This window comes from Ambystoma mexicanum, chromosome 14 (assembly GCF_040938575.1).
Source record: "Ambystoma mexicanum isolate Mex_15411 chromosome 14, UKY_AmexF1_1, whole genome shotgun sequence".
In the NCBI taxonomy this organism is placed as follows: Eukaryota; Metazoa; Chordata; class Amphibia; order Caudata; family Ambystomatidae; genus Ambystoma; species Ambystoma mexicanum.
In genome coordinates this window covers 313,604,061-313,629,376 of record NC_090940.1, presented here as the reverse complement: position 1 = coordinate 313,629,376, position 25,316 = coordinate 313,604,061, and the positions used below count along the sequence as shown (strand labels likewise).

At 47.4% G+C, this 25,316-nt stretch overlaps 1 protein-coding gene across 1 annotated transcript in view; it reads right to left on the bottom strand.

The window, feature by feature from the left end:
* The window catches only part of RPS6KA5 (ribosomal protein S6 kinase A5), a 1,757,411-nt gene that overhangs the window by 1,506,122 nt on the left and 225,973 nt on the right, over window positions 1-25,316 (bottom strand). Inside the window, exon 5 of the mRNA XM_069637449.1 lies at window positions 1,472-1,587. Coding sequence (XP_069493550.1) covers window positions 1,472-1,587 — 116 coding nt within the window. The remainder of the gene's footprint in view (window positions 1-1,471; window positions 1,588-25,316) is intronic.

Below are 25,316 nucleotides of genomic sequence, written 5' to 3'. Positions count from 1 at the left end.
GACCCGGTGCGCTACCAATGATCTCTGCCTCAATGCCAGCAAAATCGTGATCCTTCCATTGGGACCTCTGCACCTGACGTCTTCCCTTCGCTCTGGCCTTCTTCCATGGGCTCTCCCCCTGCTCCCTCTTATGAAGCCAGAAACCTCAGTCATCTTTGACTCCTCGCTCTCCTTCCTCCCTCACACTCAGGGCATTGCCAAGAAGTCCCACGTTCAGCTCTTCCTTCCATAAATTCTACCTTTTCTCAACTTCCCCCAGAAGCTCAATGTTACCCGAGCCCTGGTTCTCTCTAAGTTTGACTATTGTAATACCCTCCTCCTGATTCTACCTTCTTCCACTCTGCGACCCCTCCAGCTAATCCAGAATAGGGCAGTGAGACGCATCCTTGGCCTCGGCCTCAAACCCAGGGACCGCATCTCTCCTGCCCTTAAAAGTATTCACCGGCTCCCGGTTGCTTCACAGATTAAATTCAAATCCCTCTACATCATCCTCAAGGCTGTCTGGGGCCGGGGACCACACCACCTGCTACTCTCTCTTACTAAATATTCCCCATCTAGACTTCTGCGCTCCTCTGGCACCAACTCCATGTGTTTAAAGTGTTTAGCTCAACAGAGGGCTGAACGTTGATCGCTTTCCTCAGCTGGCTCCCTTCTTTGCAACAGCCTCCCCCTCCCTCTTCATCTTGAGCAAGACTTTCTTAAATTCTGGAAGGTCTTGAGGATCTTCCTCTTTACCTCCTCCTTCCCTCACTCCCTCGCTACCTCTCTCCTTCCCTCCCGCTCCTCTGCTAATCTCACAGTTGCTTGTTTGGTGTTCAGGGCCCTTATGCATCCTCGGGCCCTGACCTCCCACACCGAATCGTTCCAGCTTCCGTCTACCCTCAGCACTTGCCTCGGCTCACCCTCCACCCACAGAGGCTTGCACTCACCTTACATTGCACTTCACCTGTTGCTCACCCTAGAGCACCTTAGCACCTATCCCATTCCCTCTCCCTTCTGCACGTGCACGTTCTGAACACTCACAAGGCATAGTAGGTTCGTCCCCCACCCCATTTAATATTTTTTTCAATGTATTTTCATTGTTTCTCCTCCCTTGTCCCCTCCCTTTTGCCCTGTGGGCGCTTTAAAACAGTATTTACTTCCTGTATAAGCGCCTAACAATCGAACAATACAAATAAATAATTGAATCAAACAAATGTTATATTCTTGCTGCTATACTAAGTGCCCCTTTTGGTTGATAAAACTGGATAGCCGACATGATCACCTATACTAAACAAAAAAACATTCAGATAAAAATAAAAAGGCCAATGCTTTTTCATTGCGCGAGCATGTGCCAAGGGAAAAACAAGGCATCAGAAAATACTTTGCTTGTATACAAGTTTCCCTAAAGTAGCACAATTGCAAGTTTGTCAACAGTAAGAAGTATGATGTTAATTATTACAATTAAATCAAGCCTGAGAAGAAGCTTTACCTTGTGTAAGTGTTCAACTGCCAGGACAATTTCACCAACATATATCTGCACCTCGTTTTCTGTAAATCTGTCTCTCTGGGACAGATGAGTAAAGAGTTCTCCACCATTAATGTAATCTGTAAAGACAAGCAATACGTTCTGAATCCATCTAGGCACAGTTTGCTGTGTATAGCTGCAAATCCTCAAACATTCCAAACAAAGAATATACATTGTGACTTAACATTAACATTGCAGCTTGGCCCATGGGGTAGCCCAAGCACAAAGAAATGCTTTAATTGTGAAGAACATGAAAACAAAAGGTATGTTATTTCTGTGATGCATATGTTTGGAAATGTGTTCTGGTGTGGTTAATTGTAGCTCTGTTGTGTTGTAGATTGCCACCACTCAAGTTAGTGTTTCTGAGGTAAATGGCTCTAAAGAGGGTGAAAGCCACCATGGTGGGTTGGAAGAAGGAATCAGACTCTGAGGACATTCTAATTCACTTTTATTCAAATATAAGAAACAAGTCCATCTTTCCTTACTTCTAGAGGAACTGCCCTACCTAAAGGAACTAAAGGTGCTGGTCTGTCAGGAAATACCAAAGAAAGAAAAGTCCTTTGTCCGAATCCAATTCTACGTGACCCTATCACCAAGATAACCAAGCCCAGGAGATTGGCTGGATTCTCCTGGTGTGCCAATATCTTCTGACAGTCTCTTTGTATCAATGTTGCAATTCTTTTTGCTGCTCTTCTAGCATGATCTTCTCTAACAGGCTCCTTTATCCCTTGAATAACTCTTGTAGCTCCCCTACAACAGTCTTGGGTTTTGTACTCTGTTCAGTGACAACATTCCTTGTGACACTTTCAACTTTTTGTTTTTTGTTGTTGCAGGTTTTAGACCCCTCAATTTATTGATCCAGACTCTTAGCTCGACTGTGGTTTCTTCCGACTTGATATTTACCCTCTCTTGGGTTCTCGCTTTATAACAATTTTCTTCACTCAATAGTCTTGTCTGCCTTTATTTATTGCAAGATGTTATGCCACAGTTTCTCATCTTTTCATTTCATCTTGGTGTTCATATAGTAATTTCCCTTCTTTATCATGTTTTTGTTTGGAGTCTTCATAAACTTCCCACACATGGTTATTCAATCTCATCAGCTTTACACAGTTCCAATTACACAGGTTTATTAAGTAACTCTTTGTGAGCACTGGGACGAGTATCCAGCTGCTCCAGTGGCCTCCCGCGTCCCTCAATACCGCTCTGTATGTCTGGAAACATTGCGGACCATGGCATTTGCTCGGGTGATCCACTTAGATACTGTCTTTCTTGTTCCTTGGTTTCATCGCACTCTCGTTCCCGGCTTCCCTTCTGGCATATACAGAGGTTGACATTGGGAAGCTGTACGCGTTCCCATTTGCCTTCTCGTTCTGCATTCACCCATTCTTTGCTTCCATTATGCCATACATGGGGCTAATGTTAGAAAGCTGTTTGCGCTCCCACTTGCCTTCTCTGCTGGCCTCGGATTGTTTCGTCGAGCATCCTGTCCACCATGATAAGGATTTGGTCTCACCACCAGCTGAACAGTTCTCTGCTTTCTTCTTTTACAACGGCTCCTCTATTGGGTATGCCAGGCCTCCAGCGTCTCACTCTGGCGTTCTGCAGCTCTTCGAAAGTCACGTGCTGCGGGACTTGTCTCAGATCCGTCTCTCCAAGGGGTGCTCCTTTCAGGGGGCTTCCCCAGAGTAGGATACTCTCTGCTTCTCCAGTTCAATATGCGTCTTCTCTTAACAGTCTTACTCTGGGCTGGTTGGTTCCAGCATTACCTACAGCCAAATATGTAGATGTTACATTAGTCTTCGTAGCAGATAGTCCCATGTATGCTACCAGGCTGTGTGGCTTAGCGAGTTCCTCACAGGAATGGGGGTTTGGGGGTGGGGGGATGGGTGGGAAGAGTCTCTACAAGTGAGGTCCCACTTGCCCAGACCCCTAGTAGAGTCTTGTGGAGAGGGCTCACCTTCCTAGCCTCAAAGAGGTGGGGGACCCTCCTTGGCAAGAAGGGATGAATACCTCAGATTCTTCACACCACACTCAGCAGTATGCTTCCCATCAATAACTCTTCTTTCACCACCCAAAATGCCACTCAACTCATCCAAAAAATTCTTCTCGTGTCCCGTTTTAAATCATTTTGTATCAAATAAAATGCTGAATGCGGATTTACTGCGCATTTGGCATGTGTAAAAAACCAAAAGCCCAAAATATCTAACAAGGGGAGCGGGCGGTGTCCCTCGCTCCCCTTGTTCAGCATTATGGGTTTTGGGGGACAATTCCAGCTTAGTGGGAGGGAATTGACGCCGCAGAGATAGAGGAGAGTCGGCGGCACACTTGTGCGTGCTGCTGAAAAGCTAAGTGGGAGGAGGGGTAGGGGGATGCGGAATGCTGGGAAAGTGATATATATGATCACTGCGCAGTGCGATTTTTGAATTCGATATTTTCAGCACTGCGTAGTAATCGCGTATATCTGTGTTGAATCCATATAACTGCTTTAGCTATAGCAGCTGTTATCGCTCTTCCACCCTTTCGTCTTATCACTGCATCTGCCATTCCCACACTCAACAATACTTTCTTTCTCCCCGTCCTGCATTAGTCAGACAAAATCCCCAACATTGTTCAGCACTCGAGGGACATTCTTGACTAGGTAAGGATAATCCTTTAACCTTAAACAATAAATCATGGGTGTGGCCTTGGAAACGCCCTTAAACAGTAATACATTCAATTCATAGCTTACTAGTCAAACAATACCTGTTCGCCCAACGGGTTCTGTGGGCAGACATGACAACACTCATCAATTGTGGCAAATCAATGATCCTGTAGGTCACTGTTCCGATTTGCTTATCTCCTGATGTGCTTTGCACTCTGAAGTAAACTGCACTGAGAATGGGCGTGTGCGGCTGTCTGACATTCTGGCAAGGGTCTGGCCGGAGAGCACAGGGCAAAAGCTATATCTCACAGTCTGCACTGTAGATTCGGGGAGATTCCTGAGGCAACGCTAGCATATAACAGAAACAGGGAACATACTAAGCTGATCAGAGTTGAGACGGGTATTCACAGGAACTGCAAAGACAAGCTAATATACTGGGCAATACGAATTGATTAAATAAAGGGTCTACTGGAATATGATAAGGGGGCTCCAGGGATTAGCGAAAGCCCTTTGGATCGGTACCAGCAGATTACTCTTAAAAACGGTCATACAGCAGCATCCTGATTAAGGCATGCCGAGGAAACTGTTGTACTCAGTGCAATGGTAAAACTGGTGACCATCTACTGAGGCACGTAAGACTTAAACGGACAAGGCGAAGGCAACATAAGTCTTTCCCTCATGAGATCTGAATGGAGACCAACTCTGGGGTCATACTGTAAATGGATTTAAAGCCGAGGCACAACAGTGGACCAAGATGTAATACAGGTAGAAAGCAGCGTTGAAAGAAATAACCAGGTACAGGACAGGATAGAAAAACAAAGTGCAAAGCAGAGACTGGAATATCGGAATACACAAGGCAAAGGACTCAGGCAAGATAGGTCGCTGCCAATACAGCGAATACAAGGGATTCAGGAAACTCAGTACTTGAGAACTGGCACTAGAACTATGGACTGAAGCCAGGAAATATCACAGGCAAGGAACAAACAGCAACACTTCAAAAGGCTGGGATTGCAGAGAACGAGAAATACTAGGCAGAAACAGCACAAGTCTGTAGAGCAGAAATGCTTCCAGAAAACAGAATGTTTACAGAAAGTCAGAAAAGATATCAGTAAAGAACTGAATTTCTCTAACAGCAAAACAGGACAAGGACAGTCGAAAGCTGGACATCAAGGAAAGGTTCAAATAACGGGCAGAGTGCCAAAGCAGACTGGAAAGGCAACAGCAAACAGGAATCAAAAGCCAAAATTAGGATTTTCGGGAAAGGTAAAAAATGGTCACAGGAGCACAAGCCCCCACTGGAAGCAGTGGACCGACAATGGCTTCTGTTCAAAGTGAGCTTATAAAGGCCCTCCCAGCCAACTGGGTGGAGCTGATTGCAGTCTCAGGCTTCTGTGTTCAATTAAGCCCAGCCCTGGCTTCAGTAGCCTGCAGCAGTGGTTTGCAGTGAAGGGTTCTGCAGCTCTCTTCCGCCTAGCCTGCAGTAGCTTGGAACATGTACTTAGTATGCCTCCTGCAGCCCTCTGCCTTTTGGATAGCATATATGTACCAGAATGCATCTGCTAGTTTAACCCAAAACTCGCAATGGAACATTAAATTAGATTGGTCCAAAACTGCAGCGGTAAAACAAGTAAATGAATGCAGAGGCAGTTTGTAGGTTTTAACTTCGGAAGTACACCATAAACAGAGTATCTGATTGTGCGCATGTAGCGGTGCCGGGTGACAGGTGGGTAGGATTGCGACATACCTCGGAGGTGACAGTTGGTGTGTTGCTGCATACTGAGACCTACTGTGCTCTCTCCCCACCTGTTGCCTCACCCTGGCGTGGTGCCATTTGTTGTGGTGCAAATGTCCCAGAGACCCTGCGTTCTAGGTTTGAGGACTGGTCCTTCTACGACCACATTGATGGTTCGCCGATTTAGGCAACCGTCTCATGTGTGAAGGTGCTGAAATCCAGGGAACGGGGTGGGGTATCCAAATGTCATGTAACCAGTATTGTCTGGAGGGTCCGAACAGGCAACTATGCTAAATTTGGGCAGACTGGTGAAACGGTGTGGAATTGTATAAGGAACAACGCTTCTCCAAGCCACACCCACAAATTCTCACTTTTATAAATCTAGATGGTTGATTTGCGTTTGGGGGGTGGGGAGATTAGATTACATACACACTTTCAGAAATATTCCTCCCCTATAAGCACACCAAAAGGCTCTTTCAGTAACCCAATTTCAGGATTTTGCATCACTGGCTGTCCTAGATTCACCTGACTTAGAATAGGAAACCAATGAATTCCAAACTTTGCCTCAGCCTCGATAGAACACTGAGGGCTTTATAACGGGGGATAAGAAACACAGACAATGGGCCTCATTACAAAGGTTGGTAGTCCGGAAATAACATGGCAGTAATTCTGAAGTAGATACTGTGCCACTGTTGCCGGTAGCACAAGAAACTAAAACAGCGAGACCTTCTGGAATCAGTGCCGGAAACACCGGCACCACGGAAACAAGGCAGCATTACAACAGTGGTTTCCCTAGAAACACTGGCACAAAGATGCTGGTGGCACTGGGAAAACCGTGCCAGAAATACCAGCACCACGAAGCAGGCGGTAACCAGGCCCAGGTGAGGAGGAACAGGCCAAAGCTGCACCCAATTGACCCAACTGCACAAAATGAGCACATGGTCTGCTGAAAAGGACCACACCCACACCCCTTACAACACAACCATGCTGCCACTCGTAGCAGTAGTCATGGACTTGGAGGTACTGCATGCAGGAGAGCAGCTCTATGAGCATGAGGTGCTGCAGTGGCAACAGGCCAACAGGCAGTGGGGGAGGATGAGAATGCAAAGTAACAAAGGGCAGCAAGTTGTGCCCTGGAGGCGTGCATCTATACCCCGCATAAGGGTCACACCCCGGACCCTGACTGACAGCCATATCCACACACCATACCGGCTGAACAGGGAGACCATCCTGGAAATTGTGGAGCTCATCCAGGACGACATCCAGAGCATCATTGGCATCCGGACTGCCATTCCCACCCTGTTGAAGGTGGTGTCTGTGCTGCACTTTCTTGCCACTGGCACATTGCAGCACAGTCGAGGAACTGCATGGCATCTCTCAGCCAGTATTTTCAATTGTGCTGGTGCAGGTCATCGATGCCCTCCTGTGCAATGTGTCCCACCACATTGCCCTACAAAGGACACAAGCACAGGAACGCTATCAAGGTCCGTTTGCATGCCCTCGTGGGGACGTCTAATGAATTGGGAGCGGTTGACTGCGCACGTATAGAGCTAGTGGCTGCCCACGCCACAGGGGAGGTGTATCGAAAGAGAAAGCTTTACCACTCCTTGAATGTGCAAGTCGTCTGCGATGGGGACAAGATGATCACACACGTTTGCACACGCTTGCCAGGATCAACCCATGACTGCATGGTCCTGCGGACCTCACTATTAGGTGAGTAAAAGCATCAACACACACATCACATTGCATGTGCACCAGGGCATGGGGCAGGCACTAGTGCATGGCCCACAGGCACCATGCCAATGCAGGGACACAGTCCGCATGCAAGAGTGGGTGGCTACGACTAGCATCTACCACTTGTGTCAACGGATGGACAACCCATCACAATCTGGGCACAGACGGACAGGCACATGCAATGCACTACAGGTACCAGAATGCATCACTGCCACCTGACTCTGCCACACCCACCACCACCACCACCACCACCAGTACCACCCCGCCCCCACCCTACAAATGGCCTGACCAGCATTTCCTGTCACAGGGTGCAACAAGGTGAATGAGAGTCTGCAAGAGCACAGACCCAGATGCATCTGTCTCACAGCCACATCCCAATGTGTATGCACTGACCAGTCACCTCAATAAAATGGCCTTCCCTGTGTCCCATTCCATGCAGGTGATACCGGTTATCCCCGACTACCATGGCTGATGACCCCCTGTGAGAGATCCATGGACCCACCAGTAAATCACATACAATAAGGCCCACAACAGAACAAGGATGACAATTGAGCAGGCCTTTGGACTGTTGAAGGCACGTTTGCGGTGCTTTCACCGCCCCAGTGGATTATTGATGTACAGGCCAGTGAAAGTGGGGAAGATAGTCCTGGCCTGTGCCATGTTGCACAATATGTGCATCAGGCGGAACATGACCATGCACCCGGACATGGACATGCCTCTGGTGGACAATGATGGTGATGGTGGATGCAGCTGCAGACATGCGCCAACACCATCACAGGGATGTCAGAGATGGGCGTGCAGCACGCCAGGAACTCTGAACTACTTTTGAGCACACAGCACCTGCACACGACCCATGGCACACAATGCATGTGAAGCAGCGCAAAAAGAAAGCCAACCACTTAACAAATTGAATGTCCAGACATGAATTCATTTGCAGAACCATGTGCATTTTTGAATGAACAAAGGTGTGGCCAACCACCCCCTCCCCAACTAACCATCCCAGACACCCTCTGCCCAACTAACCCTCCACAACTAACCCTCCCAGATACACCCTCCAAAACTAACACTCCCCACCACCCTCTCCCCAACTAACCCTCCCCACCACCCCATCCCCAACTAACCCTCCCAAACCATGCCCTCCACAACTAAGCCTCCATACCAGCCCTGAGGGACGCCACAGGTGGGGCGTGAGGTGGAGATGAGGAAAGGGCCCAATTGCACTTAGGGGTGTTGGTTTGACAGGTAGGCAGTCAACCATGCCAGGGCCAGGTCCATCAGGCTGGCTTTGATGTGTGGATGCATGTGAGTGTGTTACTGGGGCACATTGCTCATGGTCCATGCATGCCACCTTGGAGGATGAGTGCCTTGTGTGTTTCGTGCTTCTCATGTCGTCACTTTGTGCACATGACCAGTACTCCTGTGGGCATGTGTGTTTGAATGTTTGGAGGGGCAATCACTGAACCCTTGCCCAAGGGTCATGGCTCGCTGGCCACTATGGGTTGGATGTTGTTTGGTGTCATGCAATTGGACAAGTCTCTGTGTGGTGTGCATTTCCATGCCCACTGTGGTTGTTTTGGTGTGTCACGTTGTCCTCACCACCCTCTCCAGGTGTCCCTGCACCAGCCTCCACTGCTCTCACTCGGTCGATCCCTTCAAGGTGGAGCACACTGCTGCATTTCTCCTCCCACGGCATGAGCTTTATTGGTGAGACCATCCCACCGCCAGTGGCCAGGCATTCCATCCTGTGGGCCGACAGCAGGTTGCAGACCCTCAGCCGGAGGTCATGCCACCGCTTTTGGCAGTCACGTTCTGTGCGTGATACGGGTGGCATTTTTGCACATTTGTGTACTGCGCCGGTGGTCTGTGGCAAACAGCTTACTAGCATGTTCAACAATGGTGTCCGTCAGTATGGTGAATTCCTGCTCAGAGAATCATGGCTTCCGCTGCCGCCTTTCAAGGATCCAAGATGTCGTGATTGCTGTTGAGATGCCGGTGTCTACGTGTCCGGATTGTAACAGGAACTAGGTGATTTAAAGTGGATTGTGTTTTCCAAAATGGCCACCGGCGAGCTTCCAGTTCCGGCGATGACATTTCCGGTCACAGTGCTCAAGTTGCTCTTGTTTCCGCGAGTGACACGCCACTAACAGTGCCATTGGCATTTTGGCCGACGGTGCCACCGATTTCAGCCAATGATGAGTGTTTCCATCAAGCCGGTCTCACTGTTTCCAGCATGCCGGGAGGTTGTGATTTGCCAGTGATTCTGTGGTTACGGTTGCCGGAAACTGTGCCACCGGCACCACGGAATCACCGAAAAAATTACTGGCGGACTCATAATGAGGCCCAATGTCTTTTAGGCTGGTAGCTGAGCAACTGGTGGACTCATAATGAGGCCCAATGTCTTTTAGGCTGGTAGCTGAGCAAAGGGGTTTGCGGAGGTCGTGGGAGAGCATCAGAGCAGGGGAGACAATTGAGCCCAGAAGAGATATGCTCCTGTGAAGGGGGAGAAGCGGCGTCCTGAAACCCAAAAACAGAGTATGCTCTGGTGCGGGGGAGAGGAGACCCTTGAGCCACAGGAGATAAGTGTGCTCCATATTCCAGTGAGGTGGAGAAAAGTGCTGGAACCCCAGAAGAGAGGTGTACTCCTGTGAGGAGAAGGAGGGCCAGAGGCAAGAGTGAGCAGGGCACTATATCCCTGGGAGTGGATTAGTGGGCGGGGCACTATAGCCCTGAATAAAAGAACAGAGTGGAGAGCCCCTTCGTCCATGGGGCTGGGGAGGTGTTAACGGAGAAGATGACTTTTGGGACACATGGCAGAGGGAGGAAGTCCTAACTCTCAAGAGTAAGAGAGGCCTTGTTGACCCCCGAAGTGAGAAAAGACTCGCAACTAGAGTAAACTAAACAGAAAGAAGGCCTTGCTTGAAACTTTCTGAATGCATTTATGTTTGCTGTCCTTCATTGATAAATTGAGAGATGAAGGACGGTTTCCAAAATAAAAGTATATTACAGCCATCCTGAACCTATTTCCATGCAATAGTCTTAGGTATTACTTTTATTTAATAAAACCCTTTAAGCTTATTCTGGTGTCAGTAGTTGCAAATTCTCCCTCAGCCTTGTGACAGGAACTGAAGCACTCTGCTGACACAATGGGTGCAACAATATTTTCCTGTACAAAGCGTTGCAATTTCCTAGCAACATCATCCCTCATCACTAAAGGCATATCTCTAAACGTATGGCTTTAAAGGCTGACACTTCTTTCACTTCCATCAACAATAATTCTATGTCTATCTGTGAGAATCAGGACAGGAGCCGGGGTTGATGCAAGTGAGAACTTTATTCAGGTACTGTAATGTTCATGAACTTAAACAAATTAAAGTAAGGACCCCAGCTTCGGCACAGTTACTTCACTGTGCATTCACAGTCTGGGGTATAAACGCCTTGTGAGGCTTCTCCTATTCACTCGGGTACAGATAGGCCCACCAGTCGCTTCCACACTCCTCTCCTTCTCCCTGCAATGAGCAACAACAATGTCATTAGGCCAGTCCTTTTTATATCCAGTCATATGCTTGAAAGAGGGCCAATCAGAGACCAGACCCTTCCCCCCTCCCTCTGATTGGTTGAGGTTCTGGACGCCCTTCCTCTAGAAATAGAGCTGCCTTCCCCCTTTCTGTTCCCGTTATCCTGCTAGCTGGAGCAAGACCTGCCACCAAGCCCCCAGTCCCCTGATGGCTGCCGTTGTACCCATGTGCAACACGGCGTGGGAGCCTCCTGTAGGCTCCGCCCACCATGTATGGCGTCTTGCCTTCCCTACGTGCTACACGCCGTGCGGGATGACTGGGGCCCGTTGGAGTATCAGGTAAAGAGGAGTGGGGCATGTGTCCTCTGGGGTTGGATGGTGGGGTACCCATATCCCCTCCAACGTGGGCGGCTGGTCTGTGCTTGGTGCATGGGTTTCCGAGGCCGGCCGCCGACCAACGCCGGAGGGGAATGCACCGGCTCACTGCCCGACGGTACTCTGGGCCATTCTGCCCTGCCGCAGCGTCTGCGACCCGGACCACCCAGAGAGTGGCCGGCGCTGCCGCAGTGCAGGCGGCCATTGCGACGGTGGCCGAACAGGAGTCCTCGGCACCCTCCCACACCGCCACAGCTCCTCCCCCGCCCGAGCCCCGCTCCCTTCCAGGTTGTGGCGGTGCAGGCGGCGCCGGGTCTGCACGGCACCTGCCTGCCACTTCCACAGCATCACGCAGCAACCCTGACGCCGCACCCCCGGCACCCCCATCCCCACACTATCCATTTACTTTCACCAACTTTCTGGCAGAAAGGAACAAGTTATTTACCCATGGTAACGTTCTTTTGACTGGGTGTTCCTCCCATGTATTCCTCATCTTATGACATTTCCATATCCAGCTTCAGAATCTTTATCCAGCAGAGGTCCCTGCGCATCGACTCGATGTCCCTCGGAGGCCTCTGTCTCGATGTCGACGATGGTATAAAGCGCACGCAGCGACCATTGGCTTCAGTTCCGTTTTTAAAGCGTGTATACGATATCCTACACCCGACAGTTACTCCCCAAGAAAGAGCGAAGACTGCAATCACATGGAAAAATTGTACTGCAGGGCAGGTTGGGAGGGGCAATGAGGAATAAGTGGAAGGAACATCCAGTCCAGAGAACGTTACCATGGGTAAGTAACTTGTTCTTCGAATGGATTGTGTCCTCCCACGTAGTCCTCATCTTATGATAAACTCCCAAAGCAGTGTATGTATTCCTGGTGGAGGGAGTCAGAAGATAATTTAAGAGTTCCTTTATAGGTCTGTGTACACAGAACGTAGCACCGCCTTTCCAAATAAACCTTCCTGGTTTGAGGAAGAGTCCAGATTATAGTGTTTGGTAAAAGTGTGCACGGTAGACCATGTGGCTGCCGTACAAATATCTTTAAATTGGGACACCCCACTGTAATGCAGAGGAGGTAGCCATTCCCCTGGCCGAATGAGCTCCAAGACCCTCCGGAGGATCCTTTTCCCACTAATCTGTAGCATTCAGAAATTCCTAAAAATGATCCATCTTGATAAAGTTTGTTTTGAAATTGCCATACCCAATCTGTCGCCCCTGTAACCTACAAAAAGTTGGTCATTGTGTCTTATTTTAGACATCCTGGAGATGTAAAAACTCAGTGCACGCCTTGGATGAAGCCTGTGTAACCTCTGCTCTTTCTTTTCAGGGTGAGGAGGAGGATAAAATGAAAGTAACATTATTTACTGAGTTAAATGGAACTCGGACCCAATCTTAGGTAAGAAGGTAGGTCTAACCTTTGTCCTTATAGAAGATTGTATAAGGAGGCTTGCAGGACAAGGCCTGAAGTTCACTCACTCTTCGGGCTGATGAGATAGCCACTAAAAGTATGGTCTTTAAAGTTAATAATCTTAAAAGACAAGTATGGATAGGTGTTAGGGAGAATTCTCATTTGATGGCTAATTTCCCTTACCTAAAGAGTCCCCCAGCAGCTTTGCTGGATTTGAAGGGTTTGTTTCTTTTTACCTGCTAAGAGTGAGACTCTTTTTCCCACTCTTAGGCATTTTTGCTATGTGTGTTCTAGGCTATTTTTGTGTTTAATGCCTATGGGATCTTTCTCAACCCCATAGCAACCATCTTTATTCACATGTGTTACACAGCACCCTCAGTGCAGTGACACACGGGTGTCGTAGCGACCCCCAAAAATAGACTCCATACCCTGGGCATTTACTTTACTAGTCAAATCCTATGAACTAAACCAGTACAACCCATCTTACTATGGAGGTACTGGAAGGGGTTAATATTTTATTCCCCTATGTTCATTCTCGAGAGTGTACCCTATAGTACCTCTCTCAAAAGTTTCTGGCTGGTGGCAGTGGTTACTACCATAAATATTCGACCGCAAATATTTCTCTATGGGATTTTCCCATTGTTCGAAGCTACCACATTTTCTGACAGCCTCTAACATACCGCCGGTGCATTTCAATATTAACTTTGCTCCGGTAGGTTTTATTTGCCAGAACTTTAATATAACTTCTTTCTCGTGTCTTTCTCTACGATCCTAACCCAGGTTGGGGATCCTTTGTTCATCCGTTTGGCGGGCTTCTACCCAGAAGCCCTCCTTCCGGCGCCACAGAGTCTGGTGTGGGTCCATTGTGTGGGAGGGGGAGTAGGACCCCTGGACAGGGTTGCCTCAGCAACCCATGTCGCACTCTATCCTGATAGGCTGGAGGGTCTCCCGCCAAGATGACCACTCCACTGTGTGAGTGACAGCCAGGCTGTATGAATGGGGATCTGTTTGCATAAAAGCAGGGTCCTGAGGACTGGAAGAACAAGACGTCGCCACTGGAACTAAGAAGCCGAAGAGGAGAGAAGCCAAAGACATCTGCAACGACTGAACCACCGGTGAAGCCCTGCTGCAGCGTCTCACCACTTTTCTCCACACGACGAGAGAAGATCTTCACCTGCAAGAGCCTTCTTCCCTTGAGCTGGTGGGGCCAACCAGTTTGCCAATCGCCTTCCCGGACCTGTCTTGGTCGAATCTCCCGTAACCTGTACTCGGAGGCCGGATAGCCAGGCACCAGTCCACCCTGACCGCGATTTAAAGGAACGTACCTTTTATTCGTTGGGCAGCACCGCGGCTGGTTTCATCCCTGGGTAGTGCAGTAACTCGAACCTTCCTCCACGACAAGAGCCTCTCTTCCTCTGCCGGATCACCCGAACTGCAGGAACTACCAGGAACAACCGCCACAGCAGGAGCCACTTCTCCATTTTAAGGTATATTGTTCCGCCAGGCCGCCCTTTCTTCGCGGTAGTGCTAAAGGTGTTTTAAATCCTTAACCTACCTGTTGGGTTGGCCGCCCCTCTCTCAACATTGTCTTTTCAACTTTTGCAACCTCCTCTTCAAATATCGCTAACCAAAGACTTGACTGCAGCTACAAGAACATTTTGCTCCTGGGCCCTCGCCCTGTACCACTAACTCTGGCAAAGGCCTATTGACTCTGGTCACATTGTTAGACCTGCCTTCTCGAGATTGATTCTCCATTCGAACTGTGTGGTGCACCCCTTTCTCATAACTACTCTTTCTTCCCTCTGCATAATCATTGTAAAATGCCATTTTGCTCAGTTTTCATTTTAAGTATTGCTTACACTGATGAACTGTTTTGCTGAACTGATTCACAACTGATGGGAAGTGTTGCTAGGGTGTATAAGAACCTATTTCTGAATAACTTGTGTTTTCCCTCCCTTGTGAGGAATTGTTAGGGGATCCCTTGTGCGTAGTTTTCAATGTGCCGTTTTGCTCAATTTTCACTCTGGTTCACTTGGTCTATAATTCATATAGGGAGTGTGTATATTTTTCCTTGACTTAATTTCACTTGCTTGATACTTGTGATACATGTGTTTGCTTCGAAGTGTATAAAATAAATATATATATACTTTTTAACTACCAAGCTTTAGTCAGTGTTTCCTTGTGCCATAGTCTAATAGACCTATTGTGTAAACCCTGAATACTGCTCATCTCCCTCTTGAGATAGGTCTGACTGCTCAGCTCAGCTACCAACTAAATCTTTGTGGTACGGACTGATACCAAAGGGGATTTATTGATCTCACCTGTAGTCCTAATCTGGTGTAGTGCTCCCTAAGGGAACTGCACTGGATTCTGCCTAAAAATAGGCTCAAAGTCAGCACACATTAGAAATCTGAACACCAAATTGAGGTCCAAAGTTGGGACTTGAAAAGGGACCGGGGGAAATGTATTCGTCATTCCTTTTAAGAATTGTGTTACAAGTGGGATCTTGAAGAAAGATACCTCTTCATAGGAGCGCTTAAAAATAGAAAGCACTGCCAGATGCCCCTTAAATTGTACCAACCTGGAGCCCCAGGTTTGCTAAGTGTAATAAAAATGACAACACCATAGGTGTACTGCATGTAAATGGATCCTCATTCTTATCCTTGCACCAGCTGCAGAATGTGTTACAACAGCAGCAGTACAAGGATTTTGTTGCTTGCTTTCTAGCCGAAAGCAAAATCTCCATTACATCGCCTGGGAAGTCCCAATCCTTGTATCTCAACCTCTCAAACTATGAATGAAGGTTGACTGTCTTGACCTCTGGCTGGAGAACCCAATCTCTCTTTGTGGAAGACGTATTGGAGGGCAGATGGACATGTCCCATGGCTACCACATCCCCCTGGCCCAATTCGGAGCAATTAGGACCATGGATGTCCTGAACCTCCTGATGACTTGAGGAATGACAGGGACTGGAGGAAAAGCATACAGGAGTGGAAACTCCCAGTCCACTATGAACACCTACCCTAGAGCGCCTCTTATGGCAAATTCCCTTGAGAAGTACCGCCCGCACTTCCGGTTGACACCGATCATGAGCAGATCCACTTGGGTGGATCCCCAAAGGGTGACGATCTCTTGAAGGACTTTCTGAGCTAGTTCTCCCACTCGTGGGAGACTGTGCTATGCCTGCTCAGAGCGTCCGCCGCCGTATTCTCCACTCCGGCTACGGGAACTTCCGATAGGGAGGTTGCTTCTTGAATTGCCCAGTACCAGAGCTGCATTGCCTTTCTGCACAGTGGTAGTGGCCCTACACCTCCTCCCTTGTTGAGGTAGTACATGGCCACTATGTTGTCTGTCATTATCAGGACATTCTTTCCCCTCACCGAGGGCAGAAAGGCCTTCAGTGCCAGTCTGATTGCCCTCAGCTCCAAAAGGTTGATATGTAGTTTGGACTCCGACGGAGACAGACAACCGCTGATTGTCAGATCATTGGTATGTGCTACCCACCCTGTGAATGAGGCGTCCGTTACTACCTTTATCTCCATATATGGCTGCCAAAAAGGTTCTCCCTTCACAATGTGGTCCTCGCAGGCCCACCACAGGAGATCCTGTGTAACCATGATTGGAAGCTGAAGGAGATCGGACATCCTGTCTGAGTATTGAGACCATTGAGTCCTGAGAGCCCACTGAAGAGATCTCATTCTCAGGCTTGCCTCTGGCACCAGATAAATGCACGATGCTATGAGGCTGAGCAACCTCAAAGTCGAAGGCTGGGAGACGCTGGGCACTTTGGAATTGGGTGATCTGCAGAATGTCTTGAGCCCTCACTTCTGGTGACAATGTTTTTCCAAGGGATGCATCCAGGACTGCTCCAATGAATTGGAGACTTTGAGATGGTATCATGTGGGACTTATTGATGTTGAGGGAGAAGCCCAGTCCCTGGAGAGAATGACAGGTGTAGCCGAGATGTTCCAGGGCCTGTTCGGGGGAACTGGCCCATATCAGCCATTCGTCCAGGTAGGGGTAGATGTGAATCCCCCCCTCTCCTGAGACTCGCTGCCACCAACTTTGTGAAAACCTTTGGGCTAAGGTCAGCCCAAATGGCAGAACTCGAAACTGATAATGAGAACTGCCAACGGTGAACCTCAGGTACTGTCTGTGCTTGTGATAGATTGACACATGAAAGTAAGCATCCTGAAGGTCCAATGATACCATCCAATCCTAAAGCTGGAGGGCCTGAAGGAGCTGAGAAAGGGTAACCATCTTGAACTTGTCCTTCCTGAGGAATTTGTTTTAGTCTCCTAAGTCCAAAATGGGTCTCAATCCCCCGTCCTTCTTGGGAATTAGGAAGTACCAACCCTTGTTCGTCTCTGCAAGTACTGGTTATTTAGTACCTTTCTCTAGCAGGGTCAAGATTTCCTGCAAAAGGAGCGGATCTGGAACTTTAAAAGATCTGTTCCACGGTGGATTACAGGCTTTTTTTTAGAAAGGGAAGGCAGTAACCCTAGGGAAATGTTTCCAATTCCCATGCATCTGAAGTAATGCCTCACCATTCTTTCAGGTGCAGTGAGACTCCGCCTCCCACCGGGGTCTTGTGAACTAATAGAGGTTTTGAGGTTGCTGGAGCAATGGCCGATGGTAAAGTAGCCACTGCCTAGGCTTTCCTAGTGCCTCTTACCCCTCCACCACAGGGAATCTTTTTTGACCGCTTTGATTGGACTATCCTCTCCCCCTTACAACCGAGGAGTAAAAGCGAAAGGACCTACCCCGCCAAGGTGTGCTGATGGGGCGGTTTTGTGGCTGATTAATAGGAGCACCAAGGGATTTTGCTGCTGCTTTGGAGGTCTGCAGTTTCTAATAAATGAATGTGTGCCATCAAAGGGCAGGTCAAGCAGTCTGGATTGCACATCTGGAGCAAAACCAGACTTTAACCAGGCAAATCTGTGCATTACTGTACTAGCCTCCATGGACCTGCTGATACTGTCAGCAGTGTCGAGACCTGTCTGGAGGGATTCGCACATCGTGTCCTTCCCATCCTTTACTAGATTTAAAAAAGTGTCCCCTTCGGGGATATGCGCAATCGCCATTGCTATACATTCCCAAATAGTATGAGTGAACTTGGCCAACGTGCACATAGCATTCACTGACTTTAGGGCCATACATACCGCAGAGAAAATCTTCTTGGCCAAAGCATTGTAACGCTGGTCATATCTGTCTGGGGCATAGTCGGGTATGCATTTTGTCTTGAGGTGGATGTGGCAGCCTGTACCACCAAACTTTCAGGAGTGGGATGTTTCATCAGATAACTGGGGTCACTACTGGACGCCCTGTATTTGGAGGTTAGCTTTTTTATTTACTGACAGAATTAATTGGCATCTCCCAATTTGTGTTTACGCTCCTTTGCAGTGCCACATGAAAAGGAAGAATAGGATCCTCCTGCGGTCCTTTATCTAGGATGTCAGTAAGATCATCCTGCACATATTTTGGTGTGGGTCTTTTCCACCCCATGTAAACCTGCACATTAAATGTCTGTAAGACCCTTCTGCATGGTGAGTAGGATCAGGTCTCCCAAATTCTAATTCTGGGGACGTATCTAGTCCACTTTAATTTTGCAGGGACTCCTGTACATTTTTCAACATTGATTCCTCTCAGATCAAAAGTCAGACTGGGTGAACATCGATTCGGCATCAGGACTAAAAAAACTGCCGGCCCCAATGGTCAAGCATTTCGTCCAGAAACATGGAAGGGAAATTATAATATTATACTACGAAACACTGACCCACAGTATGCTGAGAATTAGGAGCATGTGGGAGCCGGATATTTTCCAATGAGAAATTAATCTTCAGCCTCCAAACATGATGCAACATCGCTGTAGCACACGTCATCCCGCTATTGATGCAAAAACAGTGGGCAGTTCAAGACAGAAGGGTAACCCAGCAGAACCTTGGCCTTCTTAAGATATATACCTCCCCATAACAGTGGGGCAATCAGAGATTCACAGTAACCATTGCCGTAAATACTATACGTATGGCCTTAAAGATATTTGTGCATCAATAGAACTTGTTATACCAGAAGCCTGTGGGTATACCAGAAGCCTCTCTTAGTAGTGGTGTATATATTTATTCTGTAATCCTCGATGGCGTTGATGGTGGCGCCGAAATCTTTGACACCGACATCGAGGGCTTAGACGTCGAAGACTTGTTACGATCCGATGAGAAGTTTTTCGGCATCGATGACTGTCCTCGCGGAAGATTTGTCTTGATTTGAGGGATGCTTCCACCACTCCAGGAGATTTTTCCTTGCTTCCCAGGCCTAAGTGCGCATGGGTTTTGCCATCATCTTTCTTGTTGAGTTTTTCAACCTGGACATGGCTTTCTAAGTCTTTGAGGGGGTCAAGGCCTCATTCTCGAATACTTGAATCATTTTAACTCTGAACTTCTCCCACTCAGCCGCGGAGGTGGATTTCATCGGGCATTTAACAAGTTCTGGGGAGGAACTCGGCGACGACAAAGACGGCGACCTATGGTGCCTTTTCTTTGAACGTCGCGAAGATGACGAGTGGTGAGAACCACTGCGTGATCTCAATCTTTTTGTCTTTTTACGATGAGGAGAAATATTTCTCAACTCGTCTGAAGACTGTCTTTTCAACTGAGTCATTGAAGGGGATTTTGACTTACCTGCCGCTAATTTTTCCTCTTCACTCTTTCAGGGCTTTCGCCGTCATCCATAGGCAGGCCTTACAGTCGAAGGTAGCGTGAGAGGAACCGAGGCACCACAGACACATCCGATGGGGGTCCGTAAAGGGACATCTTCACCCTACAATCCTAACACTTCTTAAACCCCTAATCTCGGAGTGAAAGACGCTGATGACGATTACATATGAATGATTTTTGTAGGGAACCGAAGCACACCGTAACCGAAGCGATAGCTTTTGCAGAAAAACAGAACTTAAGCCAACAGTCGCTGTACACGCTTTATACCATTGATGCCGTCGACATTGAGACCGAGGCCTCCAAGGGACAGTCGACAGGCATCGACGCACAGCACCCGCTGCTGGAAAACATTTCCAAAAGCAGCTGAAGCTGGCTATGGCAATATCAGAAGACGAGGAATACGTGGGAGGACAATCCATTTGAAACTTGGTCTGCTTTCCTGAGTGGGAATTCTACCCATTGCAGTTTCTTCACTGCTTGGATTGAGCTTTATACCTAAAGCTGCATGGTCACTCAAACCGACAATTCTTTGCTATGTATATCGTAATGAATGGTTACAAATGTGACAGGTTCCATATATTTAAAATATTTTTTTTTCTCTTGACAGTTTACGTGGACACTTGCACCTTCCATCCTGACAACAGGATGGCTTCTCCTTGAACTTAAATTATAAAGTCTCTGTGTTGCGACAAAAGGGCTCAGTTTTACATTCCTCAATCCCATGATTCCCTTCTCTGGAAATATTCTCCTTTCTCAGTTATTGGCTTGTTGGGAGGCCATCTCTCCCAGTTTCAGACTGGGACTTGCAGCTGCAAGAGGATATCTTGCATTAGGCCAAGGTGGAAGAATTGTTTGAGGCCCTTAGCTTGGGCAACCGCTGAGGTGCCAAAACCGATTCCTGCGGCCTATCCCAGAGACCTGACTCTACAGCCCACCAAGCCTTTGTCACAGTCCCACAATGTATTCCTGCATGCTGGTTTCTAAGAAGGAGATTCCTTCTAGCCCCCTCTTCTGGGTCTCACTTGCATCTCCTTGATGCGTCACCACACGCCTCTTACTCCACCAATCACAGAGTCACCCCTCTTAGGCTTACGGCTTGCCTTAAAACAACAGTGGGAGGGTTGGGGGGGTTCTTCTCACCCGATTCACCCATTTCTCCCCTGTCACCTCAAACCTCTGCTTAAACACACTTCTGCAAATGTCAACCTTTTGTAAATGTAATTGTAATTATTTATACAGCGCTTATACACAGGTGGAGTGCTTCAAAGTGCTTCAAGGCGGGAAGGGAATAAGGGAATACAGTAATCATTCTTAAGCCTTGCAGTTTCCGCATGATCTAACGGAAAACCTAGCATACTAGGCCTGACAGGATTTCTCCTAGTTCAAGTGCATGAAGGGTTAGAATTGCGACTGGGCTAAGGAGGGGGGACTTCACTTCCCTCACTCTTGCTTCTCATTCTCACCCCCTTCCTTACTCTGTCAGTGCGGGGACACAGATGGGTTGGTCTGGGAATCTCCGATATAGCTTCTTTAGGTGCAGCATCCACTAGCTCGGGGCAGCCGCCCACAGCTCGTTTGACCACCCACCGTTCAGTCCCCCAAAGTTAGGCAGGAGGCTTCATCACACAGGCAGGGTAAAAAAAACGTGCACTAGCCATTGACTAGTGATATTGGAATCTTTCATAATTATTTATATTAGCCATTACGGCTTATATACTGTGCCATAAAATCACAACCCACAATCCATTCTGTGAAGGCATCATGAAGCAAGACACAGACAACAGATTCAAAGGTCAAAGCAAAATGGTTTATTAAATCAAATATCCAATAACAAGGGGGGTCCTGGGAGACTCTCTGCCAGACATGAGTCCTGGTTACAAGAGCCTTACCAGAGACGTTAGCTCACTATCATTCACAGAGAAGAAATATCCCAAACATATCAGTCTTTGTCCTGCCCTGGGGCAGTCCAGCACCGAAATGATAGGCAATTCTCCTCTAAACAAGAGTAACAACAGAAACCCCAGACACGTGTTTCAGTCTGGTTGAACCTCATCAGTAGGGTGTAGCTGTGCCTCTCTAGGAATAGTGAGCAAGGGGTCCACGTCCCCCTAGTAACTTAGGGTGAGACCCAAAGTTACTTGAAATATGCAAACAACAAGGGGGGTCCTGGCAGACTCTCTGCCAGACAGGAGTCCTGGTTAAAAGAGCCTTACCGAGAGTCTTTAGCTCACTATCGTTCACAGAGAAGAAATATCCCAAACATATCAGTCTTTGTTCTGCCCTGGGGCAGTCCAGCACCGATATGATAGGCAATTCTCCTCTGAACAAGAGTACCAACAGCAACCCCAGACACGTGTTTCAGTCTGGTTGAAAATCAAATGTCAGGATGGTAGAAAGCCTAGCTTGCCCTATGCTAAGGTGGATTTCCCTACCTGAATGAAACCAAGGAAGGTCACAGTCAAAGAGTTCAACTTAAAAGTTTGTCTGTATCCAAAACCTATTCTTGCCATCACACCTAAAGCTAAACAACGTGCAGGTATGTCAACTATCAAAGAAATAGTCTTCAACATAACATTCTGAGTTTTGTCTAGCTCTTAGCTTCCTTCCTCTTCAGCTCTCCTTCCCCAAGTTCAAGTTCCACCGAAGTTTCAAGATTACCTTCCTCATGTTCAAACAGTTACACTCAATCCTCTGCATTCCCTTCCCCAAGTTCCAAGCAACAAAGTTCAAAAGAAAGGGGTCTTCAGGCTCCGTCCTCAAGACAGCATTTTGCAGTTCAACAAGTCTCAGGGCTCCCTTCCCCAAGGCTTCAACGTAGCAACAAATGTTTATTTCAGTCTTTCAAAGTTTTAACTTAATTCTAGGTCAACCCGACCATCCTTCTGGTTGGCGTCACCAGTTCACTTAGTGCTCCTTCTTGGTTAATTCCACAATTTCTTTGGCGTTCACAATGTAGGGCTCCCTGGTCTAGGCACAGTTGTCAGACCACACGGGCCATCCATCACATGTCACGCAATCAGGACGCCCAAGTTCTTCAGCCCACACAGGTTCTTCAGCATTTACCCCTGTGTACAGATTCACCTTCACTTGGCTTCTTTGTTGGCCCCTTGGCTTTATATTCGGGGTTCACATTCTCCGGGTTTGTCTGTGTGAGCCTCTTGGCTTTGCCATTATGTGTCACACACCTCTTTGCCATTGTTTGGCCTTGTACCACTGCATTCATTCATAAGATTCACTTTGTGGTAGTCTTATTCCTGCCCACCTGTTTACTGCACTCTTATATTTGCTGTTTTCCCCATAGGTTGCTTTTACATGGGCATTCTTTCTTTTGACTTTCATTAGCCAATTACTTGCCTGTAATGTTGTATTTCAACTCAGTAAGCAAGACGTTTAATTTCAGGTTTTTAGCCAATTCGGTATTCGATATGCATAGTTTAGCATTGCTTTCAACTTTCATTCAGTTCGCTATTCAATATGCATAGTTCAGCTTTGGTTTTAAACTTTCATTTGGTTCGGTATTCAATGTGCATAGTTCAGCTTGGGTTGAAACTTCCATTCATACAGCGTTTAGTTATTCATGTGCAGCCCGCCCTGAGCGCCCTGGCTTTGGAGTGCCTCTCCCTGACACTCACCGGTCTTTGGCGTCCCGCTCCAGCGGCTCTCAGCTTTTCCGGCTTTAGCTCCGACCTCAGCGAGCCCTGCTCGCACATCGGAAGGCTTTGCGCATATACCAGCAACTTCTTTACATCTGTGAGGACGCAGGTGGCGCCCTCTTTCTCCTGCTGGCTCGCAGTCCTAGCTGCTTGATTTGCGCCACAAAGTCTTTCCCGTCTGTGTTAGCCTCATGGCCCTATTCACCTTGGGCTTCACACGTCCTAGCGGATGTCGGCAGGCGTCCTGGCTCCTCCTCAGGTCCCACCACAGCTGCCTCCTTATGGAGAGGGTCCCCTGGTTTCTCCAACACAGGCCTTCCTGTTGCTCTCGTCTCTCTTCCACTGGTCTCGCTTTATTCACCTGCAACCACTTGACAGGTTGTAGGTGTGTATTCCCAATTGGGTCTGCCTGGCTCTCATTAAAGGGACATGCCTAACCTTGAAAGTACTCTGCAGGCATCTTCCTCGTCCCAGTACTAGAGTGGTCAAAAGAGGTCTTAGTGTTTGTTTTTCTTAGTTGCCTCTTCCTCGTCTCAATACTACCAAAAGGTACAATGTGGGGAAATGAGGTGAGAGGTTCTACAATAGCCCATAAAGGCCGGAGGAGGGGTAAGTTGGTCATCAATAGGGAAAGGGGGAATACCATATCTTGCCTGTGGGCACCCCACTGCCAATCCCCAAGGACGCTCCACCCAGGTGATCCTCCCTCGCTTCTCACCCAAGGGTCAGGACCCAAAAGCAATGGCTTTTCCCTGGCCACCTGAGAAGAGGATCCAGGGGGAGTAGGAGAGATAATACCCACAGGTTTCTCAATTCATATATGAATTCCATTTACAAGTTAAACGCTATAATTAAATCACTATAGTCAATGACTTTTCCTATAATAAATTGCAATCCAAAAGCACACAATTTATACATGTTATTAAATGAGCAAATTAAGAAAATCGATGCACTACAGTCGGCTCAATGCACGTATACATCTCATCCAAAAACCTTCTACAATTGTATTGATTTTTTTTATTGTAAAAGTATATTAGTGTATTACAAACTTACATTTGACATATCACATTACTGTGAATATGTCTAATCCATCCTTTCACATAACCCAGGCTACAATGGTCCATATTCATGTTACATAATATCATTTCTAAGGTAGAAGTACAAGTTAAAAATGTCAAAGCATTCCTGTTATCACAAGAGCTTATCAAGGAAATCAATTGCTGCATATATTAACATCACATTCCTGGTTGAGAACAAATGTTGCCACCATTCATCCATTTTTCCATTAGCTGGGGCAAACTTTCCAAGGAAATGACTACATTGATACATAAGGCTTTCACATTCGGTGTACAGCTGCTTTAATGACTCCACCGTTTTGTCGCAAAAGTGACAGTGTGTGTTCCCTGGCCCACCTTGTTGTTTTAAGGCCAACATTTCTTTTGTTGCATACAAGTTCAGGCATAGACGTAGAAACTGGTCCCGATGGGATCTTGACGGAAATGTGTCTAAGTATTTTGGCAAACTGTTATAACCTTTAACTTTGCTTCCCAGATTTAATACTGTTAAATATGGACTTCTTTTGTTCTGAGTAGCAATCCAATCACTTCTCAACAGTTTGTCCTTTGCTGCACATGGATTTTTTTGCAGAATTTCTGTACCTCTATATAAGGCTTCTAATTGCTCCTGTATTTTTGTAACCCAGCATTTTAGCAGTCCTCCGTCTGTTTTAGCTATTTGAGTAGCCAACAACTGATATGGCAAGGTGACCGGCTTTTGCATAATTTTTCTCCACATCAAGATTGACTTCGAAAGAACCAGAGAATGAAAGGATTGTAAACTAAGTTCATATCATATTGCTGCAATGGGGACACATCTCGGTAAGCAAAGCACTTTCTGCCAAAATTGCCCTTCCAGCATGTCCCAAATAGCTCGCCTGACATTAAAGCCAGCTTCACTGCCAAATGACATTCTCGCCATCACCTTCTGGCGGTAAAACATAATAGGTTTTGCAGTGAATTTCCCGTAGGTAGCATGAATTTTCA